Below are 22,532 nucleotides of genomic sequence, written 5' to 3' on the forward strand. Positions count from 1 at the left end.
TGAAAGCTTGATGATGTTTGTCCGCCCGTGTAAAAAAATTGGTTGAATTTCTCTGCAATGGTAAGAGTAATTTACTACATATTTTGCCTGTACTTCATCAGTTAGCAGTTTTAATTTCCATAAATATCAGGTTTCTCTGATTTAGTTCACACTTGATTGATTGTCTGATTTATAATCAGGCATTGTCGATTTTAACGGTTTCTGGTAATGTCCATAAAATAATGCCTGATATGAATAAATTTTAACTCTATTAATTGAAATTTTTGGTGATGGTCAACATATCGGACCGTCAAAACACCGGCTCGTCGGACTATCGAACCGTCGGAATACTGGCCCGTCGGACTATCGGACCGTTGGAATACTGGGCTTGAACCCTCCATTTTAATGAAGTAAACGGAGTAATACGTAGTCGAAAATACTTCAAAAACAGCCTAGGTATTGATCTTAAACACGTCAGATAGCGTTTGACCTTTGTTTAGACTTCGTAAATACGTCTTTGGCGAGTATTGGCATTTTGAAGATGATGTTTTGCGGGAAATGTCTGTCTTTATTTCATTAACACGTGCTTATAAAATCACGAAATCATTGAAGATAAAAATACAAACATACTGTTCAGTAAATATAATATCTTAATGTCAAACTTCAGCGTGGACAACAATTAGACATTGGAAATTATGAAAAGGAAGACGTAACAAACACATAACATTATCATATTGACTTGGATATTGGGAATATCTAAAAAGAAAGAAAAAACAAACATGTTTGTAAAACTAAAAGCCAAGAATATCAATAACTTTGGTTTTAAAATGTGCACATACAGTCATTGATAATTCAGTGAAAGACTATACTCGCTTTATATTGATAATTCATTGAAACATTGAAAATTCAGTGGAAGTTTACATTCACTCTATGATGATACTTCCGTTAAACACTATTCTCTCGATAATCTGTTAAACATTACTCTCGTTCAATAATTCAATTAAACACTACTCTCTCTCTCTCTCTCAATAATTCAGTTAAACATACTCTCAGTAATTCCGTTAAAAACTACTCTCTCAATAATTCCGTTAAACACTACTCTTTCTCAATAATTCAGTGAAACATTACTCTCTCAATAATTCAGTTAAACACTACTATCTCGATAATTCCGTTAAACACAACTATCTCAATAATTCAGTTAAACACTACTTTCTGGATAATTCAGTTAAACACCACTATCTCGATAATTCCGTTAAACATTACTATCTCCATAATTCCGTTAAACACAACTATCTCAATAATTCAGTTAAACACTACTCTCTGGATAATTCAGTTAAACACTACTCTTTCGATAATTCAGCTAGTAAACACTACTCTCTCAATAATTCAATTAAATACTACTATCTCGATAAATCAGGTAGTAAACACTACTCTCTGGATAATTCAGTTGAACACTGTACTCTCTCGATAATTCAGCTCACTCTGAATTTTAATAAAAGTCTATATTCACTATACATTGATATTCAGTGAGAGTCTATATTCACTGTATAGTGATATTCATTGAGAGTTTATAGTGACTGCATATTGATATTCAGTAGGAGTCTACATTCACTGTATATTGATATTCGGTGAGAGTCTATAGTCACGCTATATTGATATTCAGTGAGAGTATATATTCACTATACCTTGATATTCAGTGAGAGTCTATAGTCACTGTATATTGATATTCAGTGAGAGTCTATACATTGATATTCAGTGAGTCTATATTCATTATACATTGATATTCAGTGAGTCTATATTCATTATACATTGATATTCAGTGAGAGTCAATAGTCACTGTACATTGATATTCAGTAAGAGTCTATAGTGACTGTATATTGATATTCAGTGAGAGTCTATATTCACTATACATTGATATTCAGTGAGCTTTTATATTCACTATACATTGATATTCAATGAGAGTCTATATTCACTATACATTGATATTCAGTGAGAGTCTATAGTCACTGTATATTGATATTCAGTGAGAGTCTATAGTCACTGTATATTAATATTCAGTGAGAGTCTATAGTCACTATACATTGATATTCAGTGAGAGTCTATATTCACTGTATATTGATATTCAGTGAGATCCTTATTCACTATACATTGATATTCACTGAGAGTCTATATTCACTGTATATTGATATTCAGTGATAGTCTATATTCACTATACATTGATATTCAGTGAGATTTTATATTCACTATACATTGATATTCAATGAGAGTCTATATTCACTATACATTGATATTCAGTGAGAGTCTATAGTCACTGTATATTGATATTCAGTGACAGTCTATATACTAAATATAGTGAATATCAATATACACATCTTCACAAGTCAAGGGTTATTGATTCGTTACCTCGCACTAACCTCGCGTTAGTGCGAGGTAACGAATCAATAACCCTTGACTTGTGAAGATGCAATATACAATGAATGTAGACTCTCACTGAATATCGATATACAGTGAATATAGACTCACTGAATATCAATGTATAATGTATAGTGAATATAGACTCTCACTGAATATCAATGTATAGTGACTATAGACTCTCATTGAATATCAATCTATAGTGAATATAAATTGAATATCTATACACAGTGAATATAGACTCTCATTGAATATCAGTGTATAGTGACTATAGACTCTCACTGAATATCAATGTATAGTGAATATAGACTCTCATTGAATATCAATGTATAGTGACTATAGACTCACTGAATATCAATATACAGAGAATATAAACTCTCACTGAATATCAATGTATAGTGAATATAGACTCTCATTGAATATCTAAATACAGTGAATATAGACTCTCACTGATAATCTATTTACAGTGAATATAGACTCTCACTGAATATCAATGTATAGTGAATATAGACTCTCACTGAATATCAATATACAGTGAATATAGACTCTCACTGAATATCTATATACAGTGCATATAGACTCTCACTGAATATCTATATATTGTATATTCACTATACATTGATATTCAGCGAGAGTCTATATTCACTGTATTTAGATATTCAGTGAGAGTCTATATTCACTATACATTGATATTCAGTGAGAGTCTATAGTCACTGTATTTAGATATTCAGTGAGAGTCTATCTTCACTATACATTGATATTCAGTGAGAGTCTATATTCACTGTATATTGACAAACTACAGCTAAAGTGGGGAGGTTCTTTGTGGTACTTCACCTACAACTGGTGATGTCTCGGTATAAGTGAAAAATTCCCAACGGGACGTAAAAACAATCAACCAACCATATTTTTTTTAACATCCTTTCCTTTTAATATCAAGGACAAATTGAAATACTAAAAAATGTAGTTATTGTATATTGGGTGACCGAGATATCAAGACACAACGGAAGAGGGAATTAAGAAATATGCAAAACCTCTTGGAAGAAGTATTTATAGTTGGAGTCTATCCAACTATCAGACAAAACTAACATTTCGTTCTGGAGTGCTATGACGTCGCGCACGGTACTGGTGTTACTTTCATACGTGCATTAGAAAATGTTTCCGCTATGTTTACACAGTTGTATATTTTGTGGATTATTAAAGTCTTATACATCAAAAATATAATTTACACGCATTTCATTAGCAATAAATACACGCAGATGTCGTCATTTTTCGTTGTCCCGCGTTACATGAAATACGCATACGCTTTATCCACAGATTAATAAAATGATTGATTTCGTCCCAAATAACGTAAGAATTGGTGTATGATTGTGACGTCCTTATCTAAAAACCATAAACCAATTACTTTAAACATTTAGTTCATAGAATTGATATAGCGACCTTAAAAATGGCAAATACAGTGCCTGTCAGTGGTGTCCCGTGTTTGTAGATAGACTGCAAATGCAAATCATCATGACCAGTAGCACGCCTAATACAGGGGGAAGTTGACTATCCTTGTTACATTTATAATGAAATGTATCGTAGAGCACAATGTATACCAGTATTATAAAATTCTGAGTATATCCATGAAGTAGATTGATTTTATCGGTGTCCAGTGAAATGTCCTTATTCTACAAATACCGAGCTTTTTAAACAATTCTACCATTTTATGTCTTATTTCTAAGCATTATTCCAACGCGAATATTTTAATGAATATAACTTACAGAAAGTACATAAAATTTACTATATAGAATATACAACATTTCATTTTATCCCGCGTCCATTTAGGAAAAGGAAAAGACACTTAATGTCCAAATAAATGTCCCATGTGATTTTGTCGCGCAATGACGCGACGTCAATGTACACAACCTACGTCTAGCTAAAACGTAAAATGTTGCTTTTATTATTTTTGAATGATCTAAATTAAAATGATTTTTAAAAATAGTATACAAGGTATTTAAGCTATAGCATGTGTATCTCATAGATATGTTTTGCTCTAGATCTGGTACATATACTTTAATTGACTTTATCAAATGACAATTGTACAGACTACATTTTGTTGCATGTACTACTGTATGTCATCGTCGCAAACCACGGGTTATTGTTTCATTCTATTTCACAAACGTTTGTGAAATAGAATGAAACAATAACCCGTGGTTTGCGACGATGTACTGTATGTATGCATATAAAAATTCAGCATTGAACAGATACACTTACGGTGTGTAAAACGTTGCAATATTATACAAATCTTGATTTATATACGAAACTCTTTAATCATATTCGATAATCTTGTTATTCATATATGAGAAAATTTTAATTATATTCGATAATCTTAATATTTATATGCGAAAATTTTGATTTATATTCGATAATCTTGTTATTTATTTACATTTGGTAACCTTGTTATTTATATTCGATAATTATATAAATCTCGATTTATATTCCATAATATTTGATTCGTATTTGATAATGTTGATGTACACATGCTAGATGTACGCATGGATTTAGTCATTATTGATTGTAGGTGAAATGCATAATTTCAAAAATTGATAAAAGAATTAGCTTCATTGACCATGACCTGACCTCGGATGTCTTAAATTTAACTAGAGGAGCTACTCTGCTAAAATTAAACTTTAATAAATATACAGCACTACCAGCCGTGAGACATTTGGCCTGAATTGAATAGTTGACCTTGCCCTAATATGCTGAATAAACCCAGTAGCTATGTCGAAGCTTGGGTGGCTGCCCTGTAATCCCCCATAGGCTGCTTAGCTAGCTGGATTAACAAGAGTGATACAAATTTGAGTATTTATTAATCGTAATCAGGAACAGGGTGCAAATTTACATATATAGCGGAAAGGGTCGCGTGCAATTTTTTGTGGGGAACTGGGGAGGCGGCCAGTTTGACTACCAACGTAGGGGCAACACAGGGGGCCCTATGTGGGCATAGGTGCCTGGACCTGAACGGGTGGTCACGTTCTAAGGGGGAAGAGATCTCTGCGCATCTCACCTGTCTCCTGCGTGCTACCTGGTTTAAAGATCAAGTACAGAGCAAACTGTGGACCCTCCTACAGTTTCCAACATGCACCAGCCTGTAGCATTCCCTAGGAGGTGGATGTGAGCACAGGCACCAGAACGGTGGATATATATAGCGTGTTAGATCTTATGTACCCCCCCCCCCTTCCAATGAATGAAAGATATATACATAAGTCACATATTAAATGAATTGAAAGTCAAAATCTTGTTAGAGTATTAGTGACGTGTTGAACAACCTCACTGTTGTATTTAGGACCCAGGTGATCTCTGGCGGGTGTGAGCGATTGCCCCTGGAATATTTCGCCCACATGCGTTGGTACTCCAGAAGAGTAGAGGAAGTCCCCCCCTCTCTCTCTCTCTCTCTCTCTCTCTCTCTCTCTCGTAGAGTAAAATAAAATAAATTCGCACATGAATATCAAGATTTCTCACATATAAATCAAAATTTCCGTCCGCATATAGATATCAAGATTATCGAATACAAATCAAGATTTCCGCATATGAATAACAATATCATTAGATCAAAAGTTCAACATCTGACAAAAAAATCTAAAGTCACACGGTTTTCACGAGACCACCCCCTCAAAACTAAATATGATATATATTGAAACTAACCGATTCGCAAGTAAAACATACGAGTATAAATAACACTCTGTATACCTTTTCTACTGTTTATTCAGAAATGAAAGTGAACATTAAAACGTTAAAATGTAATATTATTTGGAAGTTTTTAACTCTCACTTCAACTCACCGTGGTTATTATTATTATTCATTTATAAAGCGCAAACCTACATATACTTTCTATGCGCTGGTTGTTGTTTTTTCCCCACTAGAGCGTGATCGATGTAGATCGATGACAGAAACGTACGGGAGTTTTTAACCCCCCCCCCCCCCCCCCATCCCCTTCCGTGTTTGGCATTAATAAAAAGTATTAAAGAGAGCAATGATTATTAAACATAGAGACTTGAGCAAGTCTATATATATCCTAGAAAAAACCAAAACTGATTTTTTTTTACTGTGTTCAAATTTCTCAGAGGTCATATTCATAAGAATTGCAAGCCTTATTTCATGGGATGGTTACCTGTAAAATGCGAAACGAAATCGAAAGGAAACGAAATCTACCGAAGCAAAACGAAACCTACCGAAACGGGTACCCTTATTTCATACGACATGCCTGCTGTTGTAGGCACGGTGAAATAAATACAGTACGTATACTTTGGAGTATTTCTAAGAATTCATAATTTTTATGAATGTACACTATACACGTACAAAGATTTATTTTCAATTTTTAAACATTAAATCATGCATGTGCTTTAGTTATGATATTACAGCTTGGAGATAATGAATTTGTTTAAAATGTGACGTTGCTTTGCCACAATTTATGACGTTACAAGTGTAACGTAAAGTGACACCAGTACCGTGCGCTTAGTGTATATAATTTGGATAAAAGTTCTTAATTTCGGCGCTTTTGGATTAAATTATCTGCTAATGTTAGAGAAAATAAGAACACATATTACAGCAAGCATGCCCACATTTTTAGTCGATTAGGTTTGCACTCCGTCCGTCTGTCTATCCTTCCTGCAAATCAGTTTTCCGGACCTTTTCTCTCTATTCTTGCAGATATTTATTTGATACATTGCTTTGCCATAACAAGTTAAAGATCAAATTCGAATTTTATCCCGGTCCGTTGATTTTTCACTAAGTTATGACCCTTGAACCTAGAAAAATAGCATGAAATATCAGTTTTCCGAACTTTTTATTGTTGTGCTTGCAAATATTCATGTGAGCTCGAAATAAAAGACACCACAGAGTCGTCCACTTCGCCTTCATACTTAGATATTTTATTGAAAGTAGACATTAACGGCAAACTGACAACTCAACCGTATGACAAACGGGATGATTTCAGCTTCTCCATCGTCAACTTCCCATATTTGTGTAGCAATATTCCATTATCACCTGCATATGGTGTTTATATATCTCAACTGATTCGATATGCAAGAGCTTGTTCTGGGTATAGTCAGTTTTTAAATCGAGGTAAGCTACTGACAAACAAGTTGATGGTACAGGGATTTCAACAGTCTCGATTGAAGTCAACATTTCACAAATTCTATGGTCGTTATAACGATCTAGTTCGTCAATACAACCTCACATTGGGTCAAATGCTGTCTGACGTGTTTCATACCGATTGTTAAGCCGTTCTTGGCACACTGATTTTGACTGCGGATAACTCCGTTTACCTGATCAGGATATGGGGCTCACGGCGGGTGTGACCGGTCAACAGGGGATGCTTACTCCTCCTAGGCACCTGATCCCACCTCTGGTGTGTCCAGGGGTCCGTGTTTGCCCAACTATCTATTTTGTATTGCTTGTAGGAGTTATGAGATTGATCACTGTTCGTCATCTTCACCTTGCATTCAATACATTACAAGGTAACAGGGTTCGAAATTAACTCATGTCCGTAAGTCCGAGACTAGTAAAAAGCGTGTCGGACTAGTAAACTCTCTATAGCACTAGTCCGTGCGGACTAGTGAAAATCCGGAAATCAATCTTGAATTGGTTAAGAGTTTAGCAAGATTTGTCTGGGTCTCTTAGATGTTTGAACTTATGGTCGATAAACTGCATGGTTAAGTGTTTGCGTGACAATGACTCCTGATCTTCCAAACACATGGAGTGCATTCGAGACCACCGTTCTTCGCATGAGCACAAATTCCTGCCATTTCTGAATGCCGAGTACAACGAGAACGGGTTCGAGGTGCAAGAACTGCAAGTAGTGTGGTCTAAGAACATGCACGTTTGTGCACACATGATCTCGTCATTCACGACTCTAACACAGGAGTTCATAACACAATAGCTTATGGCTTGGTCAATCAAGTGAATTTTATTGACTTATTTGATAACATTCGAACTCCTGTGACTCTAAGAACTGAGCACGAAAACAACGGGAATGTCGATCTCGAACGCACTTACATGTATGGACGTTTATAAAAGTATTAAGTTCCAAGAGGTTACTGTATGTTTCTGAAGATCTTCAATGCAAAATAAAGTATGGTGGTCTTTTTTCTTCTGTAGGTGTCATAAACTGAATTGCTGGAACTGACTGTGATGTGTTTGGTTTGATTAAATACTATTGAATAAAATGAAGATCATTTAATATGATATACTGGACGGACTAGTGAAATGCTTTGCGGAGTAGTAAACATCAATAGTCACTAGTCCGTACGGACTAGTGCTTGAAAAAATTAATTTCGAACCCTGAGGTACATTGAATGATTGATGTTTTCCGCCACACCCACCAATTTTTCAATTATATGGTGGCGCCCAGTTTTTATTGGTGGAAGAGAGAACCCAGATACAATGTACCTGGGAAGAGACCACCGACGTTCCAAAAGTAAACTGTGAAATTTTCTCACTTACCGGCGCGAGCGGAATTCGAACCCGCGCCGACCAGAGGTGAGAGGCCGTGTGATTTTGAGCGCGATACTCTAACCACTCGGTCAAGGAGGTCCTTTACAAAGTACAGATCAAGTTCGAATTTCGTCTCGGTCCGTTAATTTTTCACTTAATTGTGGCCCTTGGACTTAGAAAAATAGCATGAATTATCAGTTTTCTCAATCTAATTAAAATTAGATCCTTTGATCCGCTCACGTATGTGTAGTGATATACGTGAGCGGATCAAAGTTTCTTGGCTTTTTTGTTGTGCTTACAGATATTCATTTGATATTTGATATGTTGCTTGGCCATAATATGTTATAGATCAAGTTTTAATTTTGTGATTTTTAGCCGAGTTACGACCCTTGGACATCGAAAAATAGTGTTAATTATCAGTTTTTCGGACTATTTTGTTGTGCTTGCACATATTCATTTGATAACTGGTATATTTTAGTTCGCTTCTACAAAGTTGATAAGAACTTGTGGAGTCACATCCACACCGGCTTAAAGTTTACATCCAAGTTTCTTAAATCTGTATATAAGAATACTTCACTCATTAAAACTTCTAGCAAAGTATGTAATGAACTTTGAATATTGTGCCATTACCATATGAAATCAGTTACACGCGATAACAGCCTACCGTACACGTGCCTTTTACCCCTATGAATTAAACGAGACATTTGAAACAATAGAAATACAATCAAAATCATTATCGGTTCTCTTAATCAAAACAACTTGTTATTGATTGCAAAAGGAATACGTGTTTTAATCTACATATACAGAGACGCGTATAACGAATCACTTCGTAGTTTAGCGCTGATAGTTCGTATCCGAGTTCCAGTTAAATCTACCATACAAAATGATTGCTGGGACTATATATTTCTTAGAATATGATATCAAATTAATAAAAATCATCGTTGTTTACGAGCAGCGTTGTTGTATCCAATACCGGATCATGTTCTCCATTTCCGAATCACGTGACATATACATGTAGCTAACTATTTCTCTTAATTTTGAAATGAATTTCTAAATTTTATAACAGCAATTAAATATACATCCGTATTTTCAAGCTAGTAACGAAGTACTTAGCTACTGGGCTGTACAGACCCTCGGAGACTAACAGTCCACCAGCAGAGGCCTCGACCCAGGGGTCATAATGTAAAACTTATACGGTACCAATTTTGATGCACCAGATGCGCATTTCGACAAATAATGTCTCTTCAGTGATGCTGATCCGAAATGTTTGAAATCCGAAATAACAATGAAGTTTTAAAGCTATTATAGGGAAAAACAGTGTACCAAAAAGTAGAGTCAAATTCGTCCAAGGATAAGAGCTATGCGTGAGGGAGATAATCCTTAATTTTGAAATGAATTTTTTAAAATTTTATAACAGCAATTAAATATACATCTGTATTTTCAAGCTAGTAACGAAGTACTTAGCTACTGGGCTGTACAGATCCTCGGGGACTAACAGTCCACCAGCAGGGGCCTCGACCCAGGGGTCATAATGTAAAACTTATACGGTACCAATTTTGATGCACCAGATGCGCATTTCAACAAATAATGTCTCTTCAGTGATGCACAACCGAAATGTTTGAAATCCGAAATAACAATGAAGTTTTAGAGCTATTATAGGGAAAAACAGTGTCCCAAAAAGTGGAGTCAAATTCGTCTAAGGATTCATTACACATACATGAGGAATATTGAATGTTTGCTGAAAAACACTTAATGATTATGAATGTTGATGAAATATAGTAACTTTATTTTAGCGGCTGGTAATTTGGAAAAATAATGTAAATTTCATTTTTGAAAATACATAAGGGTATGAACTTACAGGTCAAAACATGAAGGGTCAATTCACTCTGGTCATAGAAAAATACTGTCCCCTCAACATCTTTAGAACCCTTTCCTTGACAGACATCAAACCTGGTACACTGGTACATCCTAAGGAGTAGATGACCCCTATTTAATTTTTAAAGTCGCATGGTCAAAGGCAATCCACTCTGGACGTAGGAAGATATCTTGAATTGTTTTGGCACTACTATTAATTAAATAATGCATGTGTATAACCCCTTTAAAGTCTGCACCACGGGGGGCATATATGTTTTAGAAACATTTCTTGTTTCTAAAATGAATTACATTCTTAAATGGATTATAATCACCTACTTGGCTGATGATCTTTCAAGGGAGGTAAACAGTCCCCTCCTGCTGTGATCAGTTATGAAATCATCTTGTCAGGAGATTTTAATATAAATCTTAACAATACATTGTTAAGATATTTGATAATCATTTTATTAGTGTCTCGAAGGAAATATTGTCTGATTTGCCAACAGAATCGTTTGATTTAGAAGGCTGACTAGCTATATGAAAATAAAACTTGTCGAAGGAAACATATTGGGTATTTCTCATGTAAAAGAATACATTTACTAGGCTTTTTTACGTTAACTTGATGAAAAGAAATCTGCTGGAGTTGATTTTATTGGTCCGCGTCTCCTCAAACTCTCTGCTGACATTATTAGCAAAAATAACACACCTCATTGATACATGTATCAACTCAAACACCTCCTATCATCTTAAGCCCGTGGGGATCCGGGTTAAAATCGGTCCTCAATACGCTTTGCTTGTCGTAAGAGGCGACTAAATGGGGCTGTCCTTCGGATGAGACCGCAAAAACCGAGGCCCCGTGCCTCAGCAGATGTGGTACGATAAAGAACCCTCTCTGCTCAAAGGCCATTAACATGTCTGTCTGTGCCAAAACACTTTAGCCTTGGTCATATCTTTTACACCATGACAGGTAGACCTTTCGTATTTGGTATGTGTATTCCCGATGGCAAGACCTTTCCATTGACACCAATATTTGTTACCTTAACATTTTTGACCTACTTCTAGATCGTAAGAGGTACTGCTTTTATATTTAGCATGGGCATTTCTTGTGAGAAGACCTTTCCAACGATACCAGATTTGTTGACCTTTGACCTAATTTCAAAAGAAACTTTTACCTGGGTCATATCTTTTTCAAAATGATAGGTACAGCTTTCATATTTGGCATGTGTATTCCTTGTGTCAAAACCTTTCCATTTGTACCAAACTCTTTGATCCGGTGACATTTGACCTATTTCTGAAAAATCGAATATAAGCCATATCTTTCAAAATACTTCTCATTACCAGCTCGTTGGAGTTATCGCGCTTTGATGACTCTTGTGCGTCATTGGTAAGAAAATGCACAAATCTCGTGAGCAAGTGCGAGATTACTGGGACATAAACGAAACGTTCAGAGCACCCCCCCCCCCCTCCTTTAAGAGTTAAAATACATGGTGTATTTTTAAATAAAATTACCATTAGTCAAACTGCATTTTTCAAATATTCTAACACTATCTTATTAAAGATGTTACATGTTTTTAAAACTCCACCACACCTATTTTAAAAATTCCAAACAATGATGTTCTCTGGACACCCAAGTCCATCAATATTTTGTAATTTTCAAATTAGTTTAGATGCAGTTTGGAAACGCATTAGGTGTGTTAATTAGGGTTATAAACGTATTTTAAAAATGCAGTTTGGCATATACATGTATATAACTTGTTCTAATATATGGAAATTGACCGGGGGGGGGGGGGGGGTGTACGTGTACGATTACAAAGTCCATGTCATGTGAACCTGTCCTAATTGTATGATAAAATAGAATGTCTTCATAGTCTGACAGAATAACTTTAAAAACATATTCATCACATTAATTACAAGAAAAGTTCTTGTGTTGGATGTGCATATAGGTTTTTCCCTTCACAGTTCTTCTTGCGATTGACGCTTTATATCGGTCAGATTTTGCAAATTTAGTAGCTTCTCTTCCTCACATAGTTTAATAAGTTCGTCTGTTTTCTTGTAAGAATAATCAATTCCTAAATTTCACTTTAGAATTTTAATCAGTGTTGTGGTTTGCAGTCGGTTATAATATGTATTCGATACCATAATTTATATTACGTATGCCTAAGTAATGTGTTTACATTATGTTGTCCCGCTCTTAAGACGTTGGAATTGATCCTTCCCCAAACGCTCGGCATTTAGAAGTGAGAGTCTCAGGTCTTTCAGATATTGCCTTCAAAAACGGAGGTCCCGTGTCGCGACCGGCGATGGCACGTTAAAGAACCCTCACTGCTACGGTCCTGGACGCCGTTTCATCAAACATCGTAAATAGTTGCGTAAGCTTAGTTTGGCGTAACTTTCTGACTAGACTAAATATTTTACGTAAGTCCGTTTCATCAAATGGCGTAAGATTAGAATTTACGCAAGTTTTCTAGTAACTAGTAGAAACACTACGTCAGGTCGAACCCTTATGTAAGTATCTACGTAAGCAAAAATCATGGCCGACTGTTAACTGTTTGTAGATATATATGGAATTTTTACCGACGAGCTTTGTGTCGTGATCGATTTTTTCAAGACAGGATGCTTTTAGACGTTTACAACGATAAATATGTAAGGCCATAAGGGTTACTTTCCTTTGAAAACTAGTAAATTTATGGCTATAATTATTTTTCACAAGTGTCTATCTGTACATGATTGATGAATGTACAGTGTTATTCCCAAATCCCTTTGTAAAGTAGTCTACCGTAAAGGGAACGTATTATGTATAGGCCATTTATAAAATCTCTTCAAAACTTCGGCTCGGACTAACTTGGAACAAATGATTAGCGAGCCCGATTCAATTCGATCTCTGTCGTATGGTGGGTGGATCTACGGGAGTGTAATGTATATTTCATGAATAGTTATTTTAAAATCTACTATTTTCCATTGTATATCTGAAATCTTGAAAAAATTCCTGTCTTAAGAGATACATCATATAACTATATTATGTATCTATTAAGACGGGATTTTTTTGGAAAGATTTTCAAAATATCAATAATAAAGTTCTTCCAAATAAAAAAAAAAGGTCTTCGTAACAGTTTGATACTTGACGAATTTCGGTGATAAGTGATGTGCAGGATAATCCGTACAGATGTATATTTTATGTTCTCAAATAAAGAAAAACATCTACATGTATATCAGGCACGAATCGGAGTGAATGGGGGAGGGGGGGGGGTCACCCTGCGTTGCTACTCCACTTTTTTAACAATACGATTTTTTTTTTATTTTGTACTGTAAGTGAATCAGAGGAAATTATGAATAAAAACTATTTAGCGAGGTATGAGCATTAATAGAAGAAGTCTAACTCTACTGCATATAAGCGTTTTCAACTTTAAAATGTTTATATCTAGTGGCTGTTGTAAATTGCAAAGCTGAAAAGCCTATATGCAACAGTTTGACCCGTGATCAGGAAATGCAATACTCGCACATTCCAACCTACATTTTTAAAACATTCGATATACTGTAAGCAATTTCAGAAATTATCAACATATTAATCTATAAGGTGGCTATTTAAAGTTCAGAATCAAGACTCTATTTCAATGGGAAACACAAATACTCCCCTCTTTGAAAAGATTCTTTAGCTTAGGTAAGGTCATAGAACAAACACTATAATTTTAAACCCATATTTAGTTAATTAGCTGTGGATAAAAAGTGTTACTTTGAGATCATTCTGTGTATTATTACTGAAGGTCAAGAGTGGTAAATCTATACATAACACAATTACAATTCATATGTGGGTATGCGCGATTGCAATTTCTTTGTTCGTTCACATCTTGAAGCAGGAGGTCCCCCCCCCCCGTGTTTGTAGGAAAATGTTTTGATGCACTCATAATAGAAGACTATAGCACCCCCACGATTGAAAAAAAATGAAACGTGAGAGAGAAAAAATTGTGGAAATCACTGGAAAAGATTATTTGAAAAGCCAACATCTAATTTATGTTCCAGCTGCACCCCTACCATCACTTTGCAAAACGATGGTACATGCCTGTATATAATCCCAAACTATAAAATATGCACACATATTCAATTGTTCAAACACATTTAGGCCTATGAGTCTACATTAATTATCCAATTAAAGTATAAATATATAGTTAATATCTATATATAATGTAGATGTATCGTGTCGATCTACATGCACTTAAAATATAATAATCTTTGAAATCATAAAACAACTACTTTTTGTAGAAGAAAAGATGTAAAATACTGTATATACATACGGCTATATATATAAAAACAAATTTTGTTTATGGAGTGATATGTTTGATTTAGTATGCAGTGCCCAAATAGTATGGTATAGGGAAATTTTACTGCCTCTGCCAACACGGCCATCTCTGTCTCCTCCCACTTCCGCTTGTGCATTTTCTTTGCGTTCTTTTCATTCATTATTTTGGTCCAGACAACAGGTGAAAAAAACGAAAGTATGATGCACGCATGCTCAGGACGCGGTAATTAAGTACGTAAGCTTAGTTGAAAACTTAGTCGAGTAGTAACGTACGCATGTATTTACGTCGTTTCGTGAAACGCGGTTTGCGCTAAACTAAGATTATACGTAACTAGATTTACGTAGTTGGCGTAAGACTTCGTTAGTTGAAAATTTACACTTTTTGATGAAACGGCGTCCTGAGTGCTAAGAACTGGTCTTTTGTGGTAATTCCCCTACAGCTGGTGACGTCACAATATGAGTGAAAAATTCTCGACAGGACGTAAAACAAACAAACAATCAATGAATCGTATTTCAAGAAATGGTCTTATATTTTTCAAACCATTTACATTGAATCCCTTATTCCCTTTATGTTGACCTGTTTCTATCAATAGGACAGTCTATTTGATCACGAACACGTAGCAAAGTCAGATCGGTCTGATTGGCGGTGAAGGTTGTAATAGTTCAGTTGGCACTTGGTAAAACATTTGTCTTGAGACTCCAGGGTCCCTGGTTTGAGTATTGTCAGCTGTTTTCTCCTTTTCTGTTAAATTTAATGATCAGTCCTTGGACTTGACACATGAACATGCCTGCATGTGGGAAAGTGTAATCTTCGGGTCCGGAAAAAAAAGGTTGAAGTACCAAGCATAGTATTTCATCGACTGTATGAACCAGAGACACACAGTTCAGTGGTACAGAACCTAATAGAGACCACAATTAAATTCAAGGGGTCTCATGTTTAAATACTCTGGTCAGGTGCATTTTCCTTCTTTTCCATTACAGAGAGAAAATGCTCATAAAGAAATACAACATTTAGCATTAGCTAATAATTTTCAATGTCAGATAATTTGTTATTGTGATTACGAACAATAAATTTAGATTACAACTATTTACTTAGTATTTAAAATTGAAATAAATTATTTATATGATGCCGTGTGGTACATGTATATTTTTATTGAAAAGTTGTGATTTGGAAGATTTCATATCGTACTTTGTAAGTCTTCGTGCTTATGAAAGGTGAAGATAACGAACAGCGATCAATCTTATCATTCAACTTGGGAAAAGTCAAGGTGAAAATACATGAGGGTATGGACTGCAATGTTTCATGCCATCATATTTCATGAAGCACGTAAGATCTTCGTAAAGCGTGTGCCCACGTGAAGCGTTGCAGTTCATACCTTCATGTATTTCAAAAAATGAAAATTATTTTATACATGTACAGTGTATTTACATTCTACTGTCATATATTTCGGAAATCCCAGCCGTACTATATTTTATCAAGATTCACAAACCTTCACATTGTTCACAACTGCTACGCGCATTCATGAGGAAATGGCTATCATCATTACAATTTGTAGAAATATCAAAAGTCAAAATATGACAAATGTAAATAATGTCAAATGAACCACAATTGTGGTTAAACATAGTTAAAGGAATTATACGATCAGAAAAATTGGGCGGAAAATTTATGCATTCACGCGTTACCTGCATTGATGCAGTTTTTCACCCAAATATTTGGTTGATACTTCGATCATTCGAAAAATATTGGCGTGATTGTTGGAAGTAAACAGTTAGTTAACAACGTACACATATGTGTAAATTTAATACATTTTAAATAAAATTCCTTGTATAATTTCCAAACACTAAGAGTAGCGATATCAGGATTGTGAAAAGATGAAGATAACGAACAATAACCAATCTCATAACTCCCATAAAAAGTACCAAATTAAGAATAGGGCAAACATGGACCCCTGGACACACCAGAGGTGAAATCGGGTGTTTAGGAGAGGTAAGCACCCCTGTCGATCGCTTACACCCGCCAAGAGCCCTATATCTTTATCAGGTAAACGGAGGAGTAATCTGTAGTTAAAGACAGCATAAACATTTGTATGAAACACGTCAGACAGCATTTCACCCAATGACAGGTTGTATTGGTAAATTAGATCGTTATAACGACTATAGAATTTGCAAAATCCTGATTTTAAACGAGACTATCGAAACCCTTCTAACAAACTTATACCCCAGTAGCCTGCCTCGATTAAAACTGATCATGCGCAGAACAAGCTCTTAGGTATCGAATCAGTTGAGACATACACCTGATATGCATGTGATAATGGAATATTGCTACATAAATATTGGAAGTTGACAATGAAGAAGCTGAAGTGATCCTGTTTGTCATAAAGTTGAGTAATTAGATTACTGTTGTTAGCATCTATGTTCAATAAAATGTTTGATTATAAAACAAATGTAGTAGGTGTGATTAAATTAAAATGTAATGAAGTACTGGGTATAAAAATCTAAAGATTGCCGATGATTGCTATGATTGTTTTATCTGGACAAACCCATTTACACTAGTGTTTAGAGGTACACTAATGTTTAAAGGTACAGTAGTGTTTAGTGGTCCACTTGTGTTTAGAGGTATACTAGTGTTTAGTGGTACATTAGTGTTTAGAGGTGTACTAGTGTTTGGGGGTACACTAGTGTTTTGAGGTACACTAGTGTTTAGTGATACACTAGTGTTTAGTGATACACTAGTGTTTAGAGGTACGCTAGTGTTTAGTGATACACTAGTGTTTAGAGGTACAGTAGTGATTAGATGTACACTAGTGTTTAGAGGTACACTAGTGTTTAGAGGTACGCTAGTGTTTAGAGGTACACTAGTGTTTATTTAAGATATATCAATCACTGTTAACACATGGTAAAAATAATATCCAAAAAATTTGAAGACATTATAAATCACAATTTTCATTCTATGTAATTCAGGTACAATAGAAAAATCGCTGCTCTAGAAAATGAAACAGCAATCAATTTCAATACAACAGAGATTAAAGTAATACGACAAAACGCACAGAGAATTGTGGAAATTCAAAATGAGGCTTCGCATTCCCTTCAAACTAAAGAGCAACAGACTACCAAGCAGAGACACTTGCTACAAAAACTCTTCGAACAAATGAAGTCAATCAAGCAAAACATGAGCAGACTAGAGAATATGATCTCTGTGAGAGCTGTTGAGCAGCTCAGACGTCGCCAAAACGTTGAGCGTCTTCTCCGTCAAATCAAAGCCATTCACAAAAACAACACAGATGTCAGGCAATTAATCATCAGAGGTGAGTTAATCTAGCAAGTATAAAGTTATCAAAATAATGCAGTTTATGAGCAAATACCAATAATCAAGTAGGTGGCACTAAGAAAACGATTCAAACAATTTGAAAGTAATCATCATATACTGGGTAATTTTCGCCCCTGTTTTAAATTTCGTCTATTTCGCTTAATCCTAAATGGACTATTTTAAAACTGACTAAATATGAATTTATTCAGTACTTTAGAGTGACAAGAAAGAACCATTTTAAATCTATAGGATATTATTTCCCAATGTTTATGGGTGAAAATAACACAGGGCGAAAATTTTCTAATGTACAGTACATATTTTGGGTAATTTTCTTTGAACAATTTGCAGAATCAAGCCTGCAAGTGTCAGCAGGCTTCACTGTCCAAACCGACAGTCCGGTTACACTGCAAGATCGAGATCGACTGGTCTTTGGAAGCATACTTTACAGAAGTGACGATGGATTTAGCATCTCGGAGTCGATCCTAACTTCCGTTTATTCCGGTGTATACCTCTTCCATATTACCATCTGCTCACAAGGTGAAAAATTGATCGCAAGAGCAGTGGTTTGCAAGAATTACAACCATCGCTGGGTCGGATTTGCCTACGCAGAGGATAGCTGGAATTCGGAATGTGGAAGCAACACTTTAGTTGTGGAGGCACGTAAAGGAGACAGATTCTGGGTCCGATCACACAAGAAGTCCTATATTGCCGCCGGAAGTAGATTTAGTGGCACGCTGATTTACAGAACTGAGTGACACCTGGTTTGAAATCATTCGTTAGATCATTTCAAAAGAATTTCAAATGTACTTGTTATTTATAGTTTATCAAAACCAGAGGCGTATTGGTCACAACGCGTACCCGAGTCATTTTATCAAAACTTACATAGACACACATATATGCCACTTGAGGATTTTTTGCATATTTACGTAACAATTTGTAGTACTGTGGATTTTGAGAAGAATTCTAAGATTTTTACACACGCCCCCATTCCTATGCAAAGCTTTAAATCTGGATTATGGTCCCATCCTAGCCTTGGGCTAATGGTCTGAACATACATCTAGAGGGCATTCTCTAAACCGGTGTATCACAATGTAAATAATTAAACCATAATGTCAGTCAGATCTGGCTATGAGGGTATTGTTTGAACAAACCTGAATCTCTATCACACGAGAATACAGGCATAATAATTTCACAAATAGCAAACACATATACTGTACTTCTTGAGATGGCACCAAGTGTATATAGTTTAAACAAATATCATGCAACACCACTTTTTAACATATGTGCATATCTATCTGACAAATTTTAGACTTGTTGGCCCTGAAGAGAAAATAATCAAAGTTCTCCCCACTTAAAGATACCTGCATGTCAATTTGACAAATTATAGAATTGTGGGTCCATAAGAGAAAATAATCAAACATCCCCCTGTGTAAAATTTAACTCCCAACAAAGGTCCCATGCCCCTGCACGAACTTGAATCTACATTACACAAGGATGATTGCATTTCAATTTAATGAACTGTAACCTTGAAGTTCTTGAAAAGAAGGTTTGTAAATACGTGTATTTTTTCATATGAAATTGTTTAAGGTTGATCGATCCTCGTGTGATGTCATAGGTTTTTGCAAAAATCTTTATCAAATTAAACCTTGCGCATGATAGAAATATATCTTCCATAGGAATATTATTATTGTCCTGGTTCCTATGCTTGAATTCGGCTCTCAGTCGGTTTCGTCTCCGCGGAAATCATCAATGCTGATGCATTATTAAAAAAAACCCAGCAAACATGGCTGTTAGCTTCATTATGTCCAGGTTCCTATGCTTGAATTCAGCTCCCAATAACTTTCATCTCCGGGTAAATCGTATATGCTGCTGCAAAATTATCATAGTAGACATGGTTGCTTGGGTGGGATTCCAGTCTGGCCCCTCAGTCTTCCTCTGCTCCAAGGCAGGGATATGCGCAATCTCTACTCAGAGTTATCGTTCCCGCTACGCTCCACTAATACCTCTGTCAACGTCTAAAAAGTTATATCAAAATGTACAAAAACTAACTTAGCATATCGAACTGTAATGATAATATCTGAGCAAATCAAACACTTCTCTGAATTTTTTAAAATCAGAAGATGGTAAATATGAGACACCTGAGCGAATTAGAAGGTTTTTATAAATATTCATTCATTCAATAATACTAGTATAATCTTGGAATTCCTTGTTTTTGTGAACCTACTAAAATTTAAAGCATAAAACTTATAAAATTATTATCCATGATGCTATAGGTATAGGTAAGTTTTGCTAAGAATCTTGACATTTAGACGTTGACAGAGATACAGCTGGAAAGAAAGATTGAAACAGAAACTATGAAAACTAAGGTGAAGTTTACGATGAGGAATAAACAGATATGAAATAGCTAGAAGGCTAACAGACAATTCATGCTTGAAAAAAGGTCATCTCATTATTAATCTAAATATTAAGATACAAGTATTTAGTTTAGAAATAAACTGCTAGAGGTCCTTCCTATTTAGGTTTGGAGTGCTGCGGTCACAAAGTCTCTGTTAGCGAATCACTCACAAGAATGCATTTTTCACTCTGCTGCCCCCCCCCCCCCCTCGAAAAAACAAACGACGATACGTACGTGGATAACCTGCAGTCTAATCCTTTTTTATTCAATAACATATGAATAAACTTAAACATACAAGTGTAGAGTTCGCTGATTTTTGAGTATGTACATGTACCCCAGCTTCTCCGACAAAGTAAAGTAACCATAACTAGTTAGGAATCATATTTCATCAATCATGTTTAGTTTTCAAATCTTGAGAATATGCAACTATAACTATACATGTATAGTTTTGATTTAAAATAACATTACATTCATCTATTCGTGCAAAAACAGCATATCGTGTTTTCCATTTCCATTTTATCACAATCTTCGCATATTAAATATTGAGGTCACGTCATTGAAGATTAGGAATATTGCAAGTTCAAAGAGTCGGTTTTGTTGATAACCAAAACTCTGAAGAGACCACCTGGCCATCCACTTACTCTTATATTTTGACAATGTATCTTTTCGTTGCCGCGATACTTATCCCAGCTGGTAAGTTTCTTCTTAAGGTATTCAATGTATAACGACCTTATGTCATATCTAGTAGATGGATGGTGGGAATTTTAGAATCATGGTATCATTTTGAAGAGTTCATCAAATAAAAATAATCCACCATAGGAATTTTCAAAATATTGATTACTGCTTGATTTATTTAACATTAAAGTCTTGGGAAGAGCATGTTTTATTGACATATTTTTAAAATAAACTATATTTTCACACAAATTTCTTGGTGAAAAGTTACATACACTTTCTCTGTATGAAATTATGATATAAAATTAATCATTTATCGCTCACATTTTTAGAAAATTAGATTTTTCTTATTTTTACGAAGGACAGATAACTTATAAAAAGTTTCAGGTGCAAAAAGGTCAGCTTCTAATAATTTACCAGTCTTGTGAATTTAATCTACTTCACTTTTATCATTATTTAACAATAAACATTTATTTTAATTTGAATCATTCAAAATTCTTCATATCCCTTTCGTTATACCGTGAATACCTTCAAACAGACATTTCATTTCAACGCTAACAGTTAACATAATTCACCACCAATGTCATCGTAAAATTCATATCATCATTTCAATGTGACAAAGAACGTTATAATCATGATATTGAATGTATCCCCGCTTATACAAAGGAAGTATGTAAAACTTATATACGGTACCAATTTTGATGCACCAGATACGCATTTTGACAAATAATGTCTCTTCATAAAGCATTTATATGGGGCTCCTTTTTATGCCCCCAAGATCGAAGATCGGGGGGCATATTGTTTCTGTCCTGTCTGTCATTCTGTAATTCTGTCTGAAACTTTAACCTTGCTAATAACTTTTGAACAGTACGTGCTAGAACTTTGATATTTCACATGAGTATTCATTGTGACAAGACCTTTCCGTGTGTACCAAAATGTTTGACCCTGTGACCTTGACCTTGGAGTTTGACCTACTTTTAAAATTGTTGACATTGGTCATAATTTCTAAATGGTAAATTTATATTAGAGCTTTCATATTGCACATGAACATTTCTTGTGACAAGATCTTTCTACTGGTACCAAGATATTAGTCTTTGTCACATTGGCCATCTTTGGAATTTGCCATTATCGGGGGCATTTGTGTTTCA

General features: G+C 35.1%; 1 protein-coding gene across 2 annotated transcripts in view; it reads left to right on the forward strand.

The window, feature by feature from the left end:
* The window catches only part of LOC125652524 (ovoinhibitor-like), a 39,973-nt gene that overhangs the window by 11,650 nt on the left and 5,791 nt on the right, over nucleotides 1-22,532 (forward strand). Inside the window, exons 2-3 of one of the 2 annotated variants that reach the window (XM_048881816.2) lie at nucleotides 17,972-18,315; nucleotides 18,666-21,009. In XM_048881816.2, the coding sequence (XP_048737773.1) occupies nucleotides 17,972-18,315; nucleotides 18,666-19,072 (751 nt within the window). In that variant the 3' untranslated portion in view covers nucleotides 19,073-21,009. Of the gene's footprint in view, nucleotides 1-17,971; nucleotides 18,316-18,665; nucleotides 21,406-22,532 lie in introns of those variants that run through there. The other variant, XM_048881823.2, reaches the window with a different exon arrangement.

The sequence above is a fragment of the Ostrea edulis genome, chromosome 1 (assembly GCF_947568905.1).
Source record: "Ostrea edulis chromosome 1, xbOstEdul1.1, whole genome shotgun sequence".
NCBI classification, from domain to species: domain Eukaryota; kingdom Metazoa; phylum Mollusca; class Bivalvia; order Ostreida; family Ostreidae; genus Ostrea; species Ostrea edulis.